The following is a 23,231-nucleotide window of genomic DNA, read 5'->3' on the forward strand; positions in this document are numbered from 1 at the left end:
GCAAGGAGCAACTGCAGAGCTGTACAGTAATTTCTCATGCAACTTTTGTTTTTTTCCACTTGGAAACCTGAGATTTGGCACACATGCCATAAGCCCTTGAGACTGTACTTTGCTGGCTTTGGAGAAACAAAGCACAAAGCCAGCCACTGAGAAAAATCCTGAGCATACACTATGGGGAACCTGCCTTGTCCAGGGACCAAGGCCATGTCAGATGCCAGGGGACAGAGTTATGCCAGACAACAGGCTGATATAAGAAAGCCCAGCTGGCTCCAGTATAGAGCCCAGCCTGTTTGCATCAAAGTACCACTGCCTGCGTATCACCAGCATGACAGTCATCCTTTGGCACGCTGTATGAAGATGAGTAAAAGTGTTACAGTAGTAACATTTTAGGAATACAAATAAGAACTGCTTTTGTTCACACACACTAAGGAAAGGAGGAATAATGATACCGTCCCTGAAGTGCTCTGACAGTCATCTTTTCCATTCCTTGGAATTTCCTTCAAATATAGCATTAGCATAGGAGTTATTTCTTGCTTTATACTAAAGCTCTAGTGATTTAACACTTAACATGCTATGCAAGTTCAACTCCATGCTATGCATCAAACAGTATGATTAATAAGCATAGTAAAGTCTCCTCTCCCCAAACATACATCTTACTCTTTATTAAGTATCAAATTGTCTCCAACATAAATTACATCCAAATTACATAAGTTTCAAGAAAGTCAGATATTTTATGTACAATATTTGTCGAGTCAGATATACCTTTATCATTTTAACCTATAGCATAAAAAGCGAACCTACATCAGTACCAAATAAAGCATTAAAAAGGTAACAAATATATAACTTTTTAGAAATGCTTTCAGAACACTAAAGTTAATGACAAAGATTTTATAGTGCAGCAGTCTTGGGTTTTTAGCTCTTAGACCATTTCTCTGTTTTTGCGGATAGCACAGCAGAGAACCATACTGAATATCATGCCGAAAATCTGTAAAGAAAGCAAATGCATTAGAAATTGGAGGACCAAAGCACATTCTTCTATCAACATGGGGACAAGCATAGCTGCTCTTCCCAGCCCAGAGGCTATATTAACACTTTATTCTGCAGTTCATGTCCCTGCCCCTCCCTTCCCCTCCACCCACAAGTTTCAGTCCATTCTCATTAATCCCCTTCACCCTCAATACTTCAAAATAGATCAGCTATAAACCACTGCCATATCTCCTAAGAAATCTTTGATCGTCCCAGCATATTTGCATCCATGTCATACTTCCCTCCAGAGAAGTCAAACAAAAAAGTGCAAGTTTTACTAGCACTATTATTTCAGTTCTCTAGTAGAGTCTTTAATTGTTATAAGAGGAAACAAAAGCAAGGATCCCCAAGAGATATTAGTATTAAGAAGTGGGCTGGCAACATGACCAATACATCTTCACCCTATATATACACATACTACCAATACAACTTCACCACTGCTAAAACTACAAGGAGGCAGATCCTAATCCAAAGCAGAAGCAGGGAGGTCCAAGACACCCCACCCTCTGTGCGGCCTCAGGGCCCCACAGCACACACCCTGATCCTGCTGCTACTTGTCATTAGTGGAATGGGCTTGTAAGACTGCCATGCCAGGCACTATTCGGACTTCTGCTGTAAGTATCCTTTGGCCATACAGCTACCCTCTAAATCTGGAAACTCACCATTATTACAGCAATGCCAAGGCCAACTGCTCCAATCACATTCAATTTTGAATTAAAGACATCATCAATGGCAGCAGGGCACGACTGAAAAGAAACAGACCATTCATTAGTGTTTCATACATACAAAAGGTTTGTTTCTGCTTGCTTGTTTGAGCTCAAGTCTGCCAACTGATGCTACATCTTTGAGCAAGTCTGCTTACATTAGAGATGAAGACTGATCTTTTGAAAGCTGCTTTGAGCTGGCCTTTATTTTCATATCTTTAAAGAGAGCCAGGGATGATCCAACACAAAAGCAGCTGAAATCTACTCTTGAAGTATCTCTTAACTGCACCTTGGGTACAGCAGGATTCCCTTCTCAACACCTGCAGTTGATCAGGTGGATCAGGACCAACAGCAGTTATACCAGACTTGGCTTGTTACTAATGGCTGTCAGCATTTAAGCTGCTGTATTGTTCAGCCCTTCTCAAAATAGGTTTGAAGCCACTCTTGATACTTCCAATTGCTATTGTAATTTTGCAGACACCTTATGAACACATGGTGCATAGGAATGGCAGGATTTCTTGAGCTGCATGCATACATGCTGGGCTATGGGTAGATTCATAGAGGTGCCAGTTTGACACTTCCAGGACAATGAATTACAATGAAAAATTTAAGTACAGTCCTTTCCCCAGCAAAGACACATAGTAGCCAAGAAAAAGAACAAAGAACTTTTACAGTGGTGTAAGTCTTTAAGAGCCTGGTAGCTGGTCAAAGTCTCATCCCAACTCCTGTCCTACTTATTCCAGCAGAAGACTATAGCGAGCTGCTGAAACTTATTTTTCTTTAGTTGTTCCTTATCCAGTCCAGAAGGAAAGACTGAATTGAGTATTAAAGTGATATACTGGCAAGAATTAACCAGTTAAATCAGAATATCAATACAGCACTGCTTCTTAGGGGCACAAAGATCAGCCACACCATTACATCCCTTTAATCTTGCAGTGTATCTACTGTTTTTTCTACAGTTGGGACTAGGCCATAAACACATCACAAGATGAAGGCAACAGATGAAGCTAACACACATTTAGCAGAATAAAAGCAAACAATAAAACCTGCATGCTCTCTCATCTACTCCCATATAGTCTAACTCATAGCAGATTGTATGGACAGGACTAAAGATACAGTCTAAATACAGGCTGAAATGTCTCATGTGGTCAGACATTTGAAGGCACAAAATCATCTGTAGTGAAAGGAAGAGCACAAGTAATGTGAAAAAATCAAGTCATTAATTGAATTCCTGCATCATGAGAACCTTATTGTCTACAGGAAGACTCATACAGGCTTGTCTTAGACCACAAAGCAAAAGCACAAGACAGTTGTAAGAGAAAGAGGAAAAGGGGTAGTTAAGAACTATACAAGATGCCTCTCCTTTATCTGTGGCATACAGGCATCTTTGCAGCAATATTTCAACAAGGGAATCCAATTCAGAGAGTTGGCTTCATGATGACATACTCACCTATAGAGGCCACCAATGCATTACCCCTCTCTCCTTTTCCTTGCTAAAGCTTCAGACCTGCTCCCACCCCATGCTCTACTTCTCCCTAACCAAGAGGAGGAGGCAACAGCTCTCATGCAGCACCAGGAAGGTGCTTTGGCAATACGAGGAGCCAGGAGAACAGAGCTCTCCAATGTTTTTTTTTTTTAGGTGACCTTTTGGCCTTAACACTGTCCATCATGCCAGTGGGTCTAGTGACACAGAGACTGCACGGTTCCTGTGCAAGTTCAGATTTCCTGCTGACCCTGCTTGTTCTTTCCACGGTAACAGTACGTTGATTTTCCACAACCAAACTGATTATAGAGATAGGTTGCTAAGTAAGTGTGACATGGGAATCTCCTATGGACTGGAAGGGTTTATTTAGAAATGTTTCTCATTCTACTCATTGGGTAGAGCTGTTGGTGAATTAAGTCATGCTTTACCACTGTAGAAAGCGACTGGAGCATTGTCTTCTTCGGACAGGTGTCCATGAACTGCTGCTCAAGAACTCCTGTAAGACCACAGCAGTCTAGCTACAAGAGAAAACAGGAAAAGAGAACCAGGTTAAGTAATCCTTATTTTTGTTCTGTATTTGGTAAAGAGGAGAAATAGATTACATTAGGTTTTATTACAGACCTTATGCAAATTTACTTATAAGTCCTGCCAATGTGACTGCTATAAACCTCATTTTAAAAAGCCTTTGTTGCATTAAAGGACGAGATTCTGAAAGGAAGAGCTAGATCTCATTATGTATACACACATTAATTTTGGTGACAGCTTGTACTTCTTACAGACACTAGGATGAACTCCTCATAGACATGCAGGTATGCATACTGTGGTGCCTCTAGATCAATATCACAGACCTAGAGTTTCCCAGCTTGCTCCTAAGTGTGTTTAGGAAGACAAGAACTAGTTCTATGCATTTCAGAGGTTCGGAGGGACAAAAAGGCATATTGAATTCACTGATACTATACAAAAAGATCTCTGCAATTTGTTACTAATATTCCTTTGGTTTCTTCTAGTTAGTTTCTTCTAGTTAGTAAGGTACTAGACGTGTACAGGGGACTGGATGACATGGAGAACAGAGTGAACAAGCTGCATTACTGTCTAGTTTATGCATAACTGTGTACTTACAGCTAACTGAAATGCTTTCAGGGTCTCTCTGGCAGCTGCTTGAGATCTCTTTGCATAGGTTTCCATGTAGAAGTCCTTTAACTCTTCAATAACCTACAGGATAGTAGAGAGTTGTGGTGTATTACTGTCTTACCTTAATTATGGAAAACTTGTGTTGAGTACATCTCAGCCATTAAAAATTCTGCAACCTACAATACCCATCCTTTTGACATGTAGGAATAGAGGGTGGAAACAGAGGGTGGACAGCATTTCTCACCCAGAACAGGTGAGCCTAACTGGTACACTCACCTTAGAAGACACGCCTAAACAGATAAGATTAAGTTTCCCTTCTAAAGCTCTGAGTTTCTAGGAGTGAGAGAACCAAGTCTTTACTCACTGGTTACACAAAAATATTCCCTATTCATTTCTGTACCCCAGAAGTTGCTATATTCCCCTGTTGTATAATACAAGCAGAAAAGCAACCCTGATCACCAAGCACCTTATTTTGAAAAAAGACAGAATCTTGCCTGCTTGTGAGGGGACAGCCCAGATAGTAATGTTTTAGATGCAGAAACAGTCAGCCCATAGCTGACCCAGCCCATATCCAGAAGTGATAAAGCCTCACTGATGGCCTGCTTCACCTCACAGCTCAGCCAGGTACTGCCTGGAGGGCATCTCTAGAATGCAACAGCATCTTGGATTCTGGCTTCTCTGCTACAGTCTCATTTTTAAATATTAGAGTTTGATTTCTTGTATTGTTTTGCTAGAATGCATCTTCCTCTCCCCCAAATTCCCTGGGTAATCAGGATTTGACTAGTACTGGTATAGATTTCAGTAGACTGCTAACTTTCTGTGGGCACAGTCATAGCATCACAGAACAGTTTGGGTCAGAAGGGACTTTTAAAGATCATCTAGTCCACCCTCCCTGCCATGGGCACGGACATCTTTCACTTGATCGGGTTTCTCAAAGCCCTGCCCAACGTGACTTTGAACACTTCCCATGATGGGGCATCCACAACTTCTCTGGGCAACCTGCTCCAGCATCTCACCACCCTGCCAACTTTTAAGAGCAACCTACCTTTTCTTTATTTGCAAATCCCCAGATCGCAGCAGCAATTTCAAGGGCAAAAATCACAAAAAGGAAGAGGAAGAACTAGAAAAGAAAGACCACATCATTAAGACCACAGCACTGCAAAACAGCATAACACATATATACTGCAAGCTTGTCCAGTCCCCAGCATCCAGCCTTGTGGGAACTGTCACTCAACCAGGTTCCAGCTGGAGGTCTGAAGCACTGGTAAGAGTAGGAAAGAGGGTACACTGCATTGGGTCAGCACTTCTTCCCAGGAGCATCAGAAAGCCTGGCAGTGTTTTCCAAGCAGAAGTCCTTTTTGATCGGTGTTAATTAAAACCAATCATCTGTTAACTCATACTTTGAAGTTGCCCAGGTCACTCACACACATCACAACAGCTGACACCAATTCTTCTCTGGTTTGTTACTCCTATTGCTTTAGGAGTCATTACTTAATACCTAGCTTGCCACCAACTCCCAGAGAGCTAATGGTCACTTCTTTGTTGTGTATCCCATAATATAGAAACAAAAGTGTCATCTCTGTGTTTAATTGACTAGTCTAAAACACCACTACCATTTAAAGGCACTTTAAAAAGAGATGTTCAGAATTACAAAGGGGCTAGAGGCATAATTTTGCAAGAAATATATGAAATTAACTTCTTCCATGACACAGAAGGGGAATTGTTCTTTCACTGGCTATAGTAGTAGTCTTTTATTAACTAAGTCTTCTGGTTATTTGGATGAGTAGTTCCACAAGTGTACAGATGTGCATGAACCCAGTAAGCTCTACTGGCCCCTCCAGTCTGAAAACAATGAGGGTGCTCTCCAATAATTGGCTTGCAGAGCAGTTAACAACTAGAAGAGCTCATCCTGTGATTATGAACAGTAGAGGCTTGTTGTTTCAAGGATCAAATACCACAGTTCTGGTCTGAAAGATTAAAGATTGCACAGCCTTCAGAATTCAGGACAAGTGTAATGCTATCTATTAAACAGTTTATCAACATTTTAGTTCTGTGTTCACACATACTCCCAGTCTTGATACTTCAATGTCTGAATATGTCACTAACTCCTGAAGTCATCCTGTATTCAAATACAACATGAACATTTGGATTTAGGGCCAGAAATGGAAGCTATACTTCACACTCTAGCATTATGTAGGTGACCATGAGTTTAAACATTGCGGAGCCAAAACAGTCAGCATCTGCTGCCCTTTAACTGCACAGTAATATTCTACTTCCTTTCTCATCATCCTGCTAAAAATTTAAACACTACTCTGAACACTTACCAGGCCAAGCATACATTGAGATTCCTGCAATGCACCACAGCATCCCAAGAAACCAACCAGCATCATAAGTGCACCAGCTCCAATAAGGATGTAAACTCCTAGGCAGGAGAAAAACAGAGACATGTATATAGGCTAGTTGAGACCTCAGCAGCAAGGTATAAAATTATTTGCTCCACAAATAGCACTTGTAGCTTTTGCCAAGATTTGTTTCTTTACAGAGGTGTTCCAAGCAAAAAAGGATTGTACTTAATTTTCAAAGCAAACATTTATCAAAACTTGTGGGGAAATGTATGATAAATAAAAACTTCAACTTATATGAATTAATGTGTACCACTACTGCAGTTTCACAAGTTTTAGAAAATAGGCAAAATAAAGCCATCTAAGACAAACTGTAAGACACATTTTAAAACTGGCTCAGAGCCAGAGTTATCAACTTATCTTCAGATGAAGAGTGTGCTGCAGTTAGAGACAGCTGGAACTAGTGATTTATCAACATCTGAGAATTCTTGAAGCATGCTACCTCTAGGAGAATGGGTATTAAAAGGCATCATAATCATCTGTCATAAGGCTTTAATGCTTCCTACCCTGCTTTCTCATCACAAAACACTGAATTATTCCACCAGTCATGGTGGTACAAGTCTACACTTCGCTGCCTAACTTGACAGCCTCTCTAACTACAAGAAACTCAGCATTTTCTGCTTTTGCAAAAGCAGATACTTCTTCAAACCATATCAAATGGCTGAGCCTGTAGACCATTCTGCCCAGAGTTTAGGTAGAGAGTGTGTTGGAGCATAGAAGGCAAACATTTCTGGGCTAAAAGACTCCATTTGTGCCCAATCCTCTCCTCCTAAGCTTGGGAACTGCCAGCTTAAGCATTAGAGCTGCTAGCTGGTGAGAGCAGCAAGACAGAGCGAAACAACTCCCAAAGGATGGCAAGACAGCATTATTGGGGTGGTGAAACACGAGACAATCAGCACAAAGCATGTAGAATTAGTATAACATTTCTATCAACGTAGACAAAAATACAGTTCTGGCCTTCAGTAACTAAATCAATACTATTTAAAGAAAGCCATACATAAGCATTTGCAAATTATATTTTCTAAATGCAAGCTGATAAGATTAGCTGCCAAAACAAATATGTACTTGATTAAGCATATGTAAGTGATTAAGCCTGACATTTCTTATCAGCAGGAAATTCCGGCACTGATTTTTACCCCAGCTTAAACTTTTTCTGTTTTGAAAAAAAAAAAAAGAGTCCATCAGAACCTTTTATTTCAGTTTATTTTCAGTAGTCTAGAAAGCTTTTGAGGTAACTTGCTTTGTTACTAGGTGCAAATTGACAGATTCTTTCAATTTCCTATTAGAAATTGCAGTCAGTAACTACTCCCAGGGAAGTATGTTAAAACAGTAATTCCTATTAAACTTTTTTAAAACTCAGTTTAACCTACAGAGATTTCAAGTAGGTTTCACTGGCTGCATTCAGCTGGTAGCTTAAGTATCACATCATAAAACTTTTATGTTTTAGGATTTTGAAGAGTTGTTTTAGACTACCCAAAATAAGACTTGTTAAATATTCAGCTCAATGGCTAAGTTTAGATTTCTGTTCCCTTTCCAAGGTCCAGTTAAAAACATATAGAAATCTTCCTGGCAACTGCAAGAAAAAACCCAGTTTGCTACCATGCCAGCATATCAAGGGTTAAATACAAGCTTTCTCACAGATAAGCTGTCTGCATGCCTGTGGCCTCTTCATGAAGTCGCACAAGCATTTCCATATTCCCAGCTATGGTCTCTACAAGCCTAACTCATAATTCCTAACAGTATTCCCTATAGGCACAGGCTACCCTGGTATTAGAAGGCTGCAACGTGAGTTGCACCTCCCAGCATGCCTTACACAGTCTTTACTGACCCTTTAGACACAAGTTCAGGTGTTGTGACAGGTCAAGTAGCTCACCACAGGAGCCAGTTTTCCTGGCAACTAACCACACTGTGGCTGGCTAATGAGTGATGCCATACAGGACATGGCAAATCCAGGTGCTACAGGGATGTGAAATGTGTATGTATAAGGATTAGTCCAAATCAGAGATGACAGACATATATGTAAGAAAGGTACATATTTGAATTTGCTTTCTTCCTAATTGTTAAGAGGTCTTCAGATGCAGCTACTTGGTTTCAAAAAGCATTTCAGCACCTACAGGTGACAACCAAAGAACCATGTGTTCCTCTGCCCAAGCCTAAAAGTGACTGTAGAGATCAAAGTCCTACAGCTAGCATAAAATCCAATTCAGTTAGGAACTCCTATGGCATTAGAATAACAAACTGAAAACACATGTTTGTCCCCTAATTGGTAATCTTGCAAAGCAGAATATGTCAAGGAATAATTTCCACCTGGCCTACCTAAAATTACATTGATCTAGGTTGCCTGTAATAGTTGCTCATATAAACCAAGATTTGTTCATGTCTTCCATTGTGTTCAGTATAAATTAGCATACATAGGCCTGTAAGAGTTAAACAATAGTACACGTGCTCCTTCTGAGAGATGAGGCAATAGAGTTGTGGTTTTGGGTAGCTTCGGTTGGTCACTTTGCGGGAAAAAATTAGTTATTGATGTCATCTGTGAGTACTCATTTAGTTTAGAGTGAAACTTTGCTGACTCATTGTGAGAAGCATCAGAAGAGATGTCCTCCATGTCTACCATGAGTCCCTGGGATTACAAAACACCTACCCAACAGCACCCAAAGGGGAACTGCAGGGTTTAACCTGGGAAAAAGATGAAGTGACATACAATGCATAAGACGACAAGAAACCCCTAGCGTGACACTGCTGCTGTCTGCACAAGAGCTCACAACAGAGGCTGGCCCCCTGCACCAGCCAGGGGATGCTGCTCTCCACCCCACCAAGGCTGTTTAGGGCCATCATCTTTAGAAACCTTCGCCTTCCTTGAAGGCTAAGGAGTCCATAAATCAGGGCACAAAAGTGTGATCTATTACCCCAAGCCATCTCCTAGCTTACCCGTATAAAACGTCGTGTTGTTGGATTCCAGTTCAAAGATGCTTTTAGTCTGTGAATCAAACCGAAGCCATAGTCCAATTGCAAGAACTGCTGTCCCTGCAAGCTGTAAGAACAAGTAAGCCTTGTTAAATAATACCAATTAATACATTCACCCTTGCATTAGTCACAACATCAGAAGTCAACACAGTATACAGCTTTTATTTAAAGAGATGGTGACAGAGAACCAGCATAAAAGGATGGGGATACCAAAACAAGAACAAACTTAGTTCCTGACATGAGGCATCCTGTTGACAGATGCATTTACATATTAAACTACAACACACAAAAACCATGCCATTCTTGTTCTTTACTGAAAATAACTGAGGTTTACCAAAGTGCCAAGTGTCAGTATTTCCACTGACCCCTCCAACCCATTGTATTATTCTGGGTGACTGTAATGACAGTGCATGGCTTCGTGATCTTAAATCTTCACACTGAAAGACAAGCGTATTGCAAGAAAAAGCACCTTGTAAGGCCAGCTGAAAGTTTTAGCATATTAAACAGACTGGTAAGAGTTCAGTGTACTGCAGTGTAGAGTTTACAAAGAGTGCTCTTTCTTGCAAAACAGGGTAAAACTAATCCAATAAGTCACCACACTGACAGGAAGAGGAAAATACAGGCTGCTGAAATAGCAACATTGCTGTGTGCTGATCTGGAACAACACAATCAAATTTTAGATAATATTTAGTTTTATTATATTACTGTCTCTGCCTGTGTGCCTCCAGGTTCCCTTTAACATCAGTGCCTGTGTTTGCAGCAAGTTGTTGTGTGTATAAGTTAGCTTCTGGATGAAACATCTGGCAGAAGGCATGGGAGAAGTGTTGCAAGAAAGAGGGAATTGCACTCTGGTAAGGCAAATGCTAACAGTTTGCTTTGAACAGACTGAATCCTCCCTGCTTTAGAAAGAGAAGCTGGGGTCATCTTGCCTGCAAAACCAAAAACAACACAGGACAAACTAGAAATCTGGAGTGTGCTTCTCAGCTCTTCCTTCTTTCCTTTGAAGACCATTTAACTATCAAAAAAAATTCGACAGAAGTGAGACAAGGACAGAAACAACACACATTGCAGCAGACATTAAAAGTTTAAACTTAAGTGTGAGCAGTAAGCTTAGAGAGTCTGGAGCTTTGGTTAGGCTAAGCATGCACGAAAAGGAAAACCAAAGCCTTATCTCTGTTAAGAAGTTCCTTCTAGAAGAAGGGAACAACATTCTTGATTTGCCTCCAAGAAACTGGAAAGTGTTTACTTTGAAATGTTAATTTTCAGTGAGAATATGGAAGGAATTCCTGAAGGAATTCTCAAAAAAATTCCCAACTGATACCAAGCCCGACTCCCCCGGCCCCACTGTCTCCCCACAGGGAGCCCGAGAGCCCTTTCTCCCTGCTACAGGAGTGCTTGCGTGCACTGAAGGCAGGCACAGCTTTGCTGCCCATGGCTGTCTTTGCTAATCTCCTAGGCTTGCTCTTCCAAAAAAATAAGGAAAGCTTTGAAGAGTCACACAGGACAGAGGATTGAGCTAAGCAAGGGTTTAAGTGAAGGTATATCCCTTGCAGCTTCTCAGCAGAAAGCATCCTAACTGAAGTGCTAAAGGGCTCAGGTATCAGTGCAGAAAAGCAAGAGGCCACCCATGCCAGAAAAACCAGCATTTCTTGTATGGCAGGCACCTGACTCCCAAGCCTGCCTCAAAGAGGAGCTGCAGGGTTTTAACTGGGAAAAAGATGAGGTTATATGCAATGCATAAAGGGCCAAACCCAAACGGAGGTTTCCAGACCTATGCAAAAGGCACTCTGTTGGTGTCACAGGTACATAGGCGCAGGCTTACTCACAAAGTGTGCAGCAAGAACAAAGCCTGCACATACCTACTGCATTCCTTGTTAGGGCTATGCTGACAAAATAACTTTAAGTTATGCCAAAGAACCTTGGTAGTACACAGTATGTCAACAGCGTTATTTCAATTTATTGTGCCACAGAAGCACCCCAGGGGAAGGGAGAGGTGCAAGAAGGGAACTAGCAGAGAGAAGGGCTGCTGCTCTACCTGCACTCACTGCTACAGCATCACTTAAAGCCTTTGCAATCTCATTTCACTTCAGTGCCTCAGTTCAAGAACTAGAAGGGCTTAGTGATGGAAAAAACTCAGACTGCTTCTAGCCTACAGTTAAGTCACCCAGTATTTCTGAGACTCACTTCCCTGGGTCAAACAGTCTTCAGCTTTTATAGGCATCCAGATCTGGAACATTAGGAGAAGAAACCTACATCCTCTACTTTTTTTGCTAGGAACTCATGAATTGCAAAGCCACAAGCCTAAGCACACTCAGCTGTCTGCACCTACCTATGTTCACTGTTTGACAAACCTCAGTGTTCAAGTAGAGAGCTCGGGACAGCACTGCAAAGTGAGCAGGGCACAGCAAAGGACTGTAAAATTAAAACCAGGGCTGATCCCCCAGCAGACCTTTAAGGCCAGACTATTCAAACTGTGAAGCAACTCTAAGCCGTACTACAACCGTGTAGATAATCGTACAAGTCCAAGCAAAACAGAAGGCTCAGTTAATGATCTCTTTGAAAAACAAACTGGTTGGTTAACATTAGGGATGGCTGACGTAGTTAATATGGCTCCTTTTAAAAAAACAGACTTAACTCTTGGGGGGGGAAAAGGTTAAGCATCATGTTTTCTCCTTGGGAAAAGCAGTCATCCTGTGAAAAAAAGTTATCACAGGGAGGCAAGAGGCTGATTATGGGATCACAGAATAGTGATAATACTTGATGTCAGTGAACTGTTCTAGATAAATAAAAAAATTGTAGGATTAAATATAGTGATAATTCTCTCCATAGTGGACTAGAAAAAAATGCAGTTCCTTCTTGCAAGAAAAATAAACTTTTTGTCTTGGTTTCTTAAGGAAAGCAGACTTGTGTTCTCAGTTTGTGCTCTTCCTACCCACAATGACCACTGAACTAAAAAAAGGCAGTTTTAAAGCAGAAGGCAAGAAAGTAATGTGAAACTTCAAGTTTTCATCAAAACGAGAGCCTACGGCACCAACACCAGCCTCAGAGGAAGAAGCAAGCACAGCCCCACAGGCACCCGCTGCACTTGGCAGCATCTCAGACCAATCTGGCACACCAGAGGCTGGTACACAACCACCCCTCTGCTCACCAGTCCTACGCCAGTAGGTTCTGGCAGCTGTGTTGGGGTAGTTTTGGTAGCTGCTGTTTTTCCTCCCTGGGAAAGGGGTGCAAGCCCCCCTGCTCAGGCTGCATGGAAGCAGATCCCCTGAAGAGCTGGTTGTTGGGTTTTTAATCCAAGTGTTTTCCCAATATAACAGACCTGTTTTGTCATAGGAGTTGAGTAATACAGGATATTTCTAAGCAGATCCATGCTGTGCTGAGAAAGAAGTTTAACAGAAAAAGAACAAAACTGCCTGCTTTCCTGAAGCTAGTCACTTTGTGTGTGCAAAAACCCACAAAACCAAGAAAAGAGAAGGTTTGTGTGCTTATGAAACATGTAAGTAGTATGTTTTTGCAGTAAAAAGTATAGGAAAGGGAACTCAGAAGACAGGTTTTTTTTACCAGTCTGACCAAAATGTGAAGTTAAATGGATACTATTCACTTACCGTACTGGAAAAGCTTGTGGCAGTGATTCTCCAGTAACAGCATGTCCTGGCACAAGTATGCTACTAATGACCCTGCTCAAGCTAACGAGGCTTCCTTGTGTTTTCGCTAACCACTACTAAGCATGTTACAGCTCCCAGCTCATTTCTGCTTGACTTCTCTATTCTATAGCTGCAACAGACACATGCTAAGCAAGGATAAAGATACCTGGTTGTTCTTCCTCTAGTCCTATGGAGGCTCCTTGGGTTTTTTTGCATCACATTAAAACATACCCCCATTGCCTCAAAGGCTCTACTCCCGCATGCATCTTTACACCTGTTGCAATGGAAAAGTGGCTTTTTTTGGTCTATCTTCCTTTCTTACACAGCCCTGCACCTTCCCTAGCAAGCCTCCTGTGCAGGACTTACCTCCTCCCACCCATCCAGTCCCACACTCTCAAGTACCTTCTCCAAAGTCATCCCTTTCCATTGCTCTGGTCTCCCCCTTGCAAACTACATGGCTTTGCCTCTGAGCATATCTAAGGATGTGTCCCAGCATTTATCTTTGACACCCTGCTTTTTTTTTAGCCTTCCATGTGACAAGAGGTAACTGACAAAGGATCTGTACCACTGCAGAGAACAGTCATTATATACTTGAGATGAGAAACAACCCATCTATCCTGGAGGCAGAAGCCATACAGAACACTCTGCCTTCCTCCCCTCACCATATTTGGCTACCTTCAGCATGAACTTGGACCATTCAGTGCTGAAGCATGCTATCAAGCAATTTTCACTGCATTTTTTCCTTTAACACCTGAGGTTTCACAGATATGGTCTCCTAGCAGAAAGCTTGCACAGAGACTCATTAGATTTAGTGATACTGGTGTAAACACATTAAAAGCTTGAGCTTTTCAAACTAGAAATTCCAATTTTTGTTAACATATCCCATGATACAGCAATGCATGACACTATTTTGGGAAGCTGGAAAGCTTATTTTAGGTTTAACCACTATTTTGCAAGGACTGTTTTGTTCATTCCCTTCTGACCTTGTCACCTTGATCCATCTCAAGAAACCACAATCCCCAGCCAGGCACCCCACTTGCTGCAGACACCTTACAGCATCTTACCTTTCCACAGAAAGAACCACCTCTCAAGGCGCTCAAGGTCCAAGCAGTACAAGTCCTTATGGCTGGACACTCCCCCAGGCATCCACCAGCCCTTCCTCCACTTCCACAGCATGGAGGCAGGGATAGACAGGACACAAGAGACTGCAGGAACTCCTGATATGTGCATCAAAGGCTGTAAAAAGCCTTTGTACAGGAAACAAAGTTCTGCTATTTTTAGCATATTCAGGCCAAGCTTGCATGCAACTTCTATCAAGTTCATGGCATCACCTCTAGCAGAAGGTGTCAATATGTGGAAATGCAGTAGAGTCAGTCAAAAATAAATACTACTTTCAGTGTTGTCAGCTCAGCATTGCATCTAACAGAATACTGTTATTTTTGTTCTTGAAGTAAGAAGGTATGTCAGGCTCTACATGACTGTTCCTTATGTACGTTTTACCCAGGGTGTGCCAAGAGTACACTGAAAAAGCCACTACCTTCTCTTCACCTCAAACAGGTAAAAAACTTTTAGCTAAAAATCTGACTCAGATCTTCCTCTGCATAAGACAAACAACTTTTCCCTCACTGTGCAAGACAGCATATGAACAAAGCCAGAACCAGATATAACATTGCAAAGCACACAGGCAAAGAAATTGGGAGCATTATGAGCAGTAATGAACTGTCTCTTTCTGTCCTGGTACCTACTGGTACTCTATAAATAAAAACCCATAAACAGTAAGTACAGATGAGGCTCAACATCACTCTAAACCCTTAATTACAGGATTAGTGTTATACATGACAGCGCAGGTTTTCAAACTTCTGGGGAAAAAAGCTTTCCTAACAGATGTGCAATGAGTGCTAGCAGTTATATAAGAAACTGCAGCTATTTCCAAACTCCTTTAAAAAAAAAAAGAGTAGATTGGAAAGGAAGTATTTTCTTTCTGCTTAAGCTAGTTTCAAGAATGTTGTGGGCTAAGTTAATGTCACAGCATTTATTGCAATAAAATGGTGCTCCAGTACAGTAGGAGCAGCATTACAGAATTCCTGAACTACCGCCAAGACTAGTGCCCATTTCATACAAGTTCCTATTCAGAAGTCAGTCTACTATATTTGCAATTTAAATTGCAAATAGGAGGTAGGACTGCTGGAACTGTAACTACAAGTAGCTTCACATCAGGTTTCTCAAGGCAACATCCTCCAACTCCATTCCTGACTTTACAGCACTTAGAGTTAAAATCCATTGAGCTGAGCCCAAGCAGCATTTTGATTCATATGCTGCAGTCAGCAGCTAAATCAACTGGTAACAGAAAGCAAACAACTAATTTATGTTCCTTTTGTATGTATATATGCACACACATATACACATGCATATTTCCCTGCCCATCCAGCAAGTCCTCTTCTCCACTTGAGCAGGGAAGACCCTCTGCAGAAGCCAGAGCACTGAATTGCTACCAGCTGTTCCTGGTGCAGCATGAACAGATGAGATTATGGCTCAAAACAAAGTCACAGGCATCTTCAAGTTACAGAAAGAAGAGAGCCCTGCAGGCCTAATCTTACTTTAGCAGGCACTCCCTTACACAAATGTATTTGTTTATATAACACAAAACACTCTGAAGAGTGGAGAGCCCAGGCAAGACAGTTGCCTTATAGTGTAGAGGATCAAGAAAATAATTGCTGAAAGACTCAATGTGAACTCTGACTGTATGCTACAGCAATTCTTTGCCTATAATACATTAAATTATAAATATTAGCAGCAGATGTCTTTGTATTCCACAAAACCCCAGCATTTAAGTTTAATGATGCAAACCCTTGCTTTTTGTTCAGCAGCAGAAAAACAGTGGGAAAACATGCAGGCACATGCTCCATACGCATGGCCATGCCAGGCACTTGCCTGACGTGCACCAAGCTGCTGAGAGAAACCAACAGTTTTACTAGGAAAAAACTCTGTCACCAGGGCCAACAAGCCTGAGCAAACCCAGTGAGTTGAGGGAGCTCAGCTAGAGGTAGTCACTCATTACACAACTCAAGGTAATCAAGCATGTGCTCGCACCAAATTTGTTCAAAAACAGCTTTGGTAAGACCACTTAGGTGTAAGGCGCATAATGTGATGTTTCCATTGACCTCTTGCCAAGCTCAGGTTGGCTTGGTAGAAAAATCTTCATATCACTTCTGTATCAGCCTCAACACCTCCCTCACTGACCCCAATTCAAACCCCAAATTTGCAGCGACCTAAACTGGTACATCTTTCATTACAGACCACATCAAAGATGCCAGGGCCAGTGCCAGTAACCCTGAGACAGAAAAGCTGTAGGCAAACCCAGGTGGGAGTACACCAGTCCTACCAAAGAATAGCAGTGAGGAACCGGATGCTTGCAGCAATACTTGAACTGAAGGCAAGATGCAGCCACCCCTCTGAGAAGGGACTGGATCACCTAACTTACTCATCTACTTAAGTGCAACAGTAAAACCATTCCCCGCAAGTTAGATAGAAGCATGCAATGCTTAAACCAGACTTCAGAGGCATGACAAGCATTTCTAGCAACCATCTGTGAGTCCCCATACCCACCATTCAGGCCACAAGCATGTTTTAACCAAAGCTCTGGAGTCCCGAAAGTTTTGGAGGACATCATGCTAGTAAGATGCCTGGTCTGGTTTTACCAACTGGAAAAAAGCCATCAGATCAGTCACCCTCATGACCTAGCACAGTATCCTACAAGGGGGCTCCTCAGGAAGGGTATCAGAACAGGGCAGACATTTCCCAGGACTAACCTCCCACTTTGCACAACCTGTAAGTGCTCAACACAAAGACACAGACAGTACCTTGGGAGAAGAAAAGTCAACTGAGGGCTGCCAAACACTGCATTCATTAGGTACCCCTTGAACTGCATACTCCACAATACCTGCTGGGGAGAAAGCACCACCACTGTGCACGCAGGCACAACCTTTTCTGAAACTTCCTCTTCTCATACTTAATACCCCCCAGTTCTTGCTCACTGACTCTTTCAATACAGTCAAGCCCTAGGTAGGACCTGGTCAATCATGATCCTACAGACCTCTAGCATGTTTCCCCCATCTGTTTCCAGGCTGAAGAATCCCAATTCACTCAACAGTTCCTGATAGCAGAAACCCTCCTCTTCCTTCCCCAAACATTACCAAGCTCCACTATGTTCCTCTCAAGGTAGGCAGGAGACCAGAGCAGCCCTCAACATTGCAAGACACCAGCACACCATGGATTTATGCAGTGGCACCATCTTTCTGCTTCTCTTGGTCCTTCACTTCTGAAGCTGGTTTTTGTCTGCTGCTGCTGAGCACCCACCTGATGCTTTCATAAAGCTACCATAAACCCTTTTCTCTCAAGATTTCATCCCTCTGGCAGCAGATGCCCCTAAGCCAATTAGTTCATAACTCCAGGCTGCTGCCTGCTCCTGCCTCCCACACATTACTCGATGCCTACATTCAGCAAGTGTCATGCTCTGCTTTGTCACGTAGCCTGCTATGTCAGCATGCACCCATCTTCATTGCTCTGAATAATGGATGCTTCTCAAGCACCAACGTGTCACCTCACATGCTTTTCCAGATTAGGTGGGACTGTATTGACCACCACACAGTTTACTCCTGCATTCCAGCTCTGCTGGTTCTCTCCACCACAAGAGAGCTCCACCTCATCTCAGCCCTGCCTCCGCTCAGTCAGCGATTTCATTCCTGCCAGGATCTTACTCCAGGACTGCTTAGTTTCCCAAAGAGCCTTGAGACTTCCAGGAGACATTGAACAAGTGAACTAACAAACACTAACCAGCACACACTCTAAGATTCAGGCTTCTGAAGGCTTCAAAGTTACCAGCTTCATGAAGTCTGACTTCCCCTTACAGCAGCCATTCTCTCTTCCCCAGTGTCACATCTCCACGTGTACACAAACTTCATAATTTTGAAGAATCTCCTCCTCTGCCTATTCCAGAGGCACCATGTGTGCCACTCTCTCCATAACCTAGAGTAACATCAAACAAAAAACACAGCTGCAAATTCACTGCATTCCAGCCCTCTGGCACTGAGGTAGGTGGTGAGCAGGAGGTTTTACCTAATCACAATGCATTTGTAGTTCTGAAGCAACTGTTGTGTGACCCTGGCAAGTTGTTAATCAGCATTTGCTGTTGTTGTTTCACCAGTTTTTCCATCAAGAGGTCAATCCAAGTCTGTGAGGGATTCAGAGTCAAAGACAGGTTATGGCAGAGAACTTCTCCAAGGTCTTCCCCAAGCACACCCAGTATGAGAAAGTCCCACAGAACATCACTCCTAACACACTTTTACACCTGGATGGATTACTGTGTAAGGACTCCCTGGGAAGCTCCCTAGTACTAATGTGTCTGAAGAGGGATATGTTAGATGATTTTGCTTTTGCAAGTTATACCTAAAGCTTTTTTCAGCTAGCATTATTTTATTTTTGTATTTGACCTGCCAGCATTTATGAACCTTTATACCCTTCCTTTGGACACAGCTTCAACCTTGAAAGTTTCCCAGTTTTTGTTTTAATAGCCTCCTATACCCAGCTGTTTTGCTCTTTCTGCTTCCTCTTGCCCTCACTCAAGTCTGATGGAGGCAAATACATGCCACCTAACATACAATCTACAAACACCTGCATGTTTGCTACAGACCATTTAAATTCCTCAGCTGTCCTTCTGAGGCAACTTATTTTAAAAAAGGGGGTACTGTGTAAACTTGATCACAGCTTCACAGGACCTTTTAGCTTCTCTTGCTCCAGGAGGTGCTCTAAATCTAACTACATCATTGTCACCATTCCAAAGTAGCACTTGGGCAATAGGATCTCACACCCATGGTGTGAGGCAAGAAAAGGCTTGTTTCTCCTCTTGGGGGGGTTCCCAAGGCCAAGAGCCAGTCACTGTGCCTTCAAGTTTAGGATCAGAACTGCACTCAGGCACAACACTTTTGCTCAATTTCTTTCCATTATTTAATAGACTTTTCACATCTCTGATGCCATAAGAAACATTAAAGCCTTCTTTCTTATTAGGGTTGTTCCTGTCCTCTAGCACTACCTGCCCTAAGACACCTCTTTACACTGTTCACCGAGGCTTAACAGCCTAAAATAGCCCAAGAGATTGCTACTTTATTCCTCCATAGAGGACATGAGGCTCACTAACACCATACTTGAAACTCCCCTTTGACAGTTTTGGTAGGGCAGAGATACATGTAGTGAACCCTGAGAGCCAAGGACTACTCCAGCTGTTCTACAAACACGCTTATCCTTGGCTAACCCCAGCTGCTTGCATCTACTGCCTCTTGATGCTTTCCAGCCACTTGTCAGGACACCCCAAGAGGAAGAAGCATTATCTCCCTTTAACTCTTCTTTCTCACCCTTTCTCTTCTTTTCCCCACATCCTAGCTGGGTTTAAGTGAGCACAGTCATCCCCTGGGAAGGCCACTTGAAGAGCTGCACCCTCATGGCTCCTGTGGGCAGCAGCCCTATTTGGGGCAGCAGCACCAGCCTACACAGGGTACAGCCCCCTTCCCCACCACCACTCCTCCTCCCCTCCACCCTGTTAACAGGTCAAGCCTGCAACCGTGCTTACTGGGAACCCAAAGGTGCAAGTAAACCTTCTGAGCTTTGTTACCATGAAAACTCCAAGCCTCCTGAACTAAGTGAAGAGATGCTCCCTATTCTCAGCCCTGAGCCCTAGAGACCAAAATGGCAACACTCACTTTAAGAGCGTCTTTGAGGCAATGCCTTTGCCAGAACAAGCATTCTTGCACTATAAAATAGTTTGTGGAAAGTCTGTAGGTTCAAAAAAATAATCACAAAGCAAACCATGAATATTTCCTCCTGTTTCAACACGAGGTTTAGCACCGCACTGACCCAGAAGTTTCAGCCAGTGCATTGTTAAGCTTTTTATTCTTACCAGCTATAACCCTCCAAATATGACCCCCCCGTCCTGGCAAGTCTCAGGTGGCAATAAACGCTTTCCTGTGCCCTTGTAAAGTTCCTCTGCACAAGTTCCCTCAATTGCAGCCCAGTTCCATTTTCTTTGTTGAAACCCATTTTTAAGTTGAGAGATCACAAGTACTTTATCCGTTAGCATTGCATCTTCCAGTCATCCCATGCGCAATACTGTAACTGACTCCAGAAGCGGTTTCCTTACACAGCTCCAACTTAATTTCTCCACATCAGAGGGTGAAAAGGAGTCACACGCATTTCTCCACTGTAGCAGACAGCCAAGAGAAAATTCATTTTTTTTTTAGCCTCACACTTCACACCTATACATTAGGCACACAAGCAAGTTGTACTGCATTCCCTGTGTACTTTTCCATAAGGCAGATAATGTTAAATTCAGATGTCCACACCCCAAGTGTTTGAAAAGCAGCTGTAACCTCTCAGTTAAGCCATGCCTTCTGACACTGCCTGGCAATCAAGGAATAGTCATGTCAGAACTGCACTGGAGATAACACTTCCCCTTGCAGTCGTGTGCTCCTACAGATTAAACTATTTTAGGATTTTTCTTTACCACACGTTGCCCAGAAGATCTGAGGCAGGAAGCCACAGCTTCAGCCGAGGCTCCCACCAAGATGTGTTCACATACACAAGCGCTAACTTCCAAGGAAGTGGCTCACCACCCCCGTTACAGCCTTCGGACTGGAAAAGCTGACGAGAAGTACAACCCGCAAAGAAAGTTTCCGGGCGACCGTTGTATGTACTGCTGGGGGGGAGTCTACCTTCACACCCAGCATCCCCCGCAGACGTTAAGAGGCAGGACACACAGTCTGCCTTAGCTAACCACGGTCCTACCAAAAAAAACAAACACAAAAAAGCAGTAACCCAGGTAGGTATCTTATGCACACACCTCCTGCCGAGTGCACGGCACGCAGCACAGTCAGTGCCGCAACAGGTAACCGGGCACCGCTCTCCCCCGCCCGCCCCGTCGAGGCGAGGCGGCTCCGGGCCCCGCGGGGGAGGACGCGCCCGACCGGGGCCGCCCCCGCGGGGAGAGCGGCGCGGAGACGCCGCCGCCGCCGCCCCGCCCGGGTCGCCCCGGGAGCAGCAGGGGAAACCCCGCAGCGCGAGGGAGGGCACCCACCCCTCTCCTCCCGCGCGGCGTGGGAGCGGAGAAAAAAAGAAGAAAGGCAAAAGCAAACAACAAAAAAAACCCGAACAAACCACCCCTCCCGGCACTTTGCCCCCCTCTCCCCGCCCCCTTCCGTGGGCTCCCTCCCGGGCAGCCCCGCCGGGCAGTCAGCGGGCGAGGGGGCAAAGCCCCGCCGCGCCCCAGGCTCCGCAGCGGGGGCTGCCCCGAGGCCGGGCGCGGGTCCCTCACCCAGAAAATGAAGTTGAAGCCGAAGAGCAGGTACTTGATGCACTTGGTGCCTCCTTTGACAGGCATGGTGGTGACAGCGGGCGTGCGGCGGCAGGGACGGTCGCGACGAAGACACCTCCGCCCGGCACCACTCCTTAAATCCGGCTCTACCCAGGTCTCTCCCGCTCTCCCCCTCCCAGCGGCAGCCCGGCCCCCTGGCCGGCCCCCTCTCCGCCCCCGGACCGCGCCCCGGACCGACCGCCCAATGCCCTGCTCCCGCCGCCGCCCGCACCTGCCGCCGCCCCGGCCCGGGAGCGGCCTCCGCCGCCGGGGCCTGCGCGGGGGAGCCCGGGGGGTTCTTCGGCCCACGGCCCCGCGCGTCCCGGGCACGGGCGTCGGTGTCGGTGCGGAGATGCTGCTTCCCCGCGCCCAGCTGCCGTCGTGCGGGGGAAATCATTCAATGCTGTAACAGCGTAATATGCAAAAAAATGGATAGATTGCAGCTGTGTGCGGGCCGATACTTCGCCTGCTCTTGCATAGATGTAGTTTAGCTTAAATACATCAGCCTAGCTTAAATGGGTATTTTCCCGTACAAGATAAACTTGCAGCATAGTTTAACTGCTTTAATCTTTCAAATATGTCTGTACAAAGTTATAAGTGTGCAATTTAGAAAAATCAGGTGGGATGAGTTTCAGCCCGCCAACTGATCCACGGTAGCTAGTTGCGCACATGCCCTTAGGTCACCGCAGTTGTGAGACAAAACATGTTAAATTTCAGTGAAGAATTTCCCTTTGATTTTAATGGGAAGTTCAACACTCAACTTCTGAGTCTGTTGGCTCAGGAATGAAAACTGAGAGCTTGTACCTTAATTTATCTTTAATACACTGTGACTAGAAATTCAGCAGTTATCAAGAGTCAAAAAACCCTGAGCAGAACAGAAAGAACAGAAAAGACTTACTGAAATGCAAATAAAAACATGCTGGAGTTATTGTTGCCAAAATAAATTATAAGATAGAGCACATTCCAGAGCTAATACGGTGGAGGAGACATTGAATTGGGCAGCTGTTTCCCAGAGCAGGTTGCAAAGCATTAATACATTTCCATTAGAAAGCAAGGCAGAAAAATAAAGAGCTAGGAAAAATTCAAAGACGATTGTGAGTGCAGAAGTGTAGCCAAACCGAGAGGCCTCTGCTGCTGCTGCTGCACCACAGGTAGAAATGGAAAAGGAGAGTTTGGGAAGGGTGGCTGGCTGTTGCGTTGCTGTTTGTGAATCATGCCTGGCTGTGGCCAAGCATCCAAGTGGTCTGATGGTCTGAGTGTCCGAAAGCAGAAGAGTTGGGGAGCCGTGGTGTGTTAAATGATGCCATTGGAAGTTTTCTGCTGCTCTTGGTTTGGGATCTCTAAATGGGCTGGTAGTAGATGAGCTTGACTCCAGAGAGGAGGGCGAATGGCGCTTAACTCGAAGCAAACTACCTGAAGCATTTTGGTTTGTTATATAAGTCAGTAAAGGGAACGGGAGGGATGGAGGCTGGCCAC

General features: G+C 43.9%; 1 protein-coding gene across 1 annotated transcript; it reads right to left on the bottom strand.

The window, feature by feature from the left end:
• Window positions 1–637: 637 nt before the first annotated feature.
• On the bottom strand, window positions 638–21,895 carry CD9 (CD9 molecule). Its single transcript, XM_072877545.1, has 8 exons — window positions 21,717–21,895; window positions 9,678–9,780; window positions 6,669–6,766; window positions 5,390–5,464; window positions 4,333–4,425; window positions 3,642–3,731; window positions 1,689–1,772; window positions 638–985 (listed from the first exon to the last, which is right to left on the bottom strand). The coding sequence occupies exons 1-8, from the start codon at window positions 21,780–21,782 to the stop codon at window positions 920–922; spliced, it is 675 nt and encodes a 224-aa protein (XP_072733646.1). The 5' UTR covers window positions 21,783–21,895; the 3' UTR covers window positions 638–919.
• Between the last annotated feature and the right edge of the window lie 1,336 nt (window positions 21,896–23,231).

This window comes from Ciconia boyciana, chromosome 1 (genome assembly GCF_034638445.1).
Source record: "Ciconia boyciana chromosome 1, ASM3463844v1, whole genome shotgun sequence".
NCBI lineage: Eukaryota > Metazoa > Chordata > Aves > Ciconiiformes > Ciconiidae > Ciconia > Ciconia boyciana.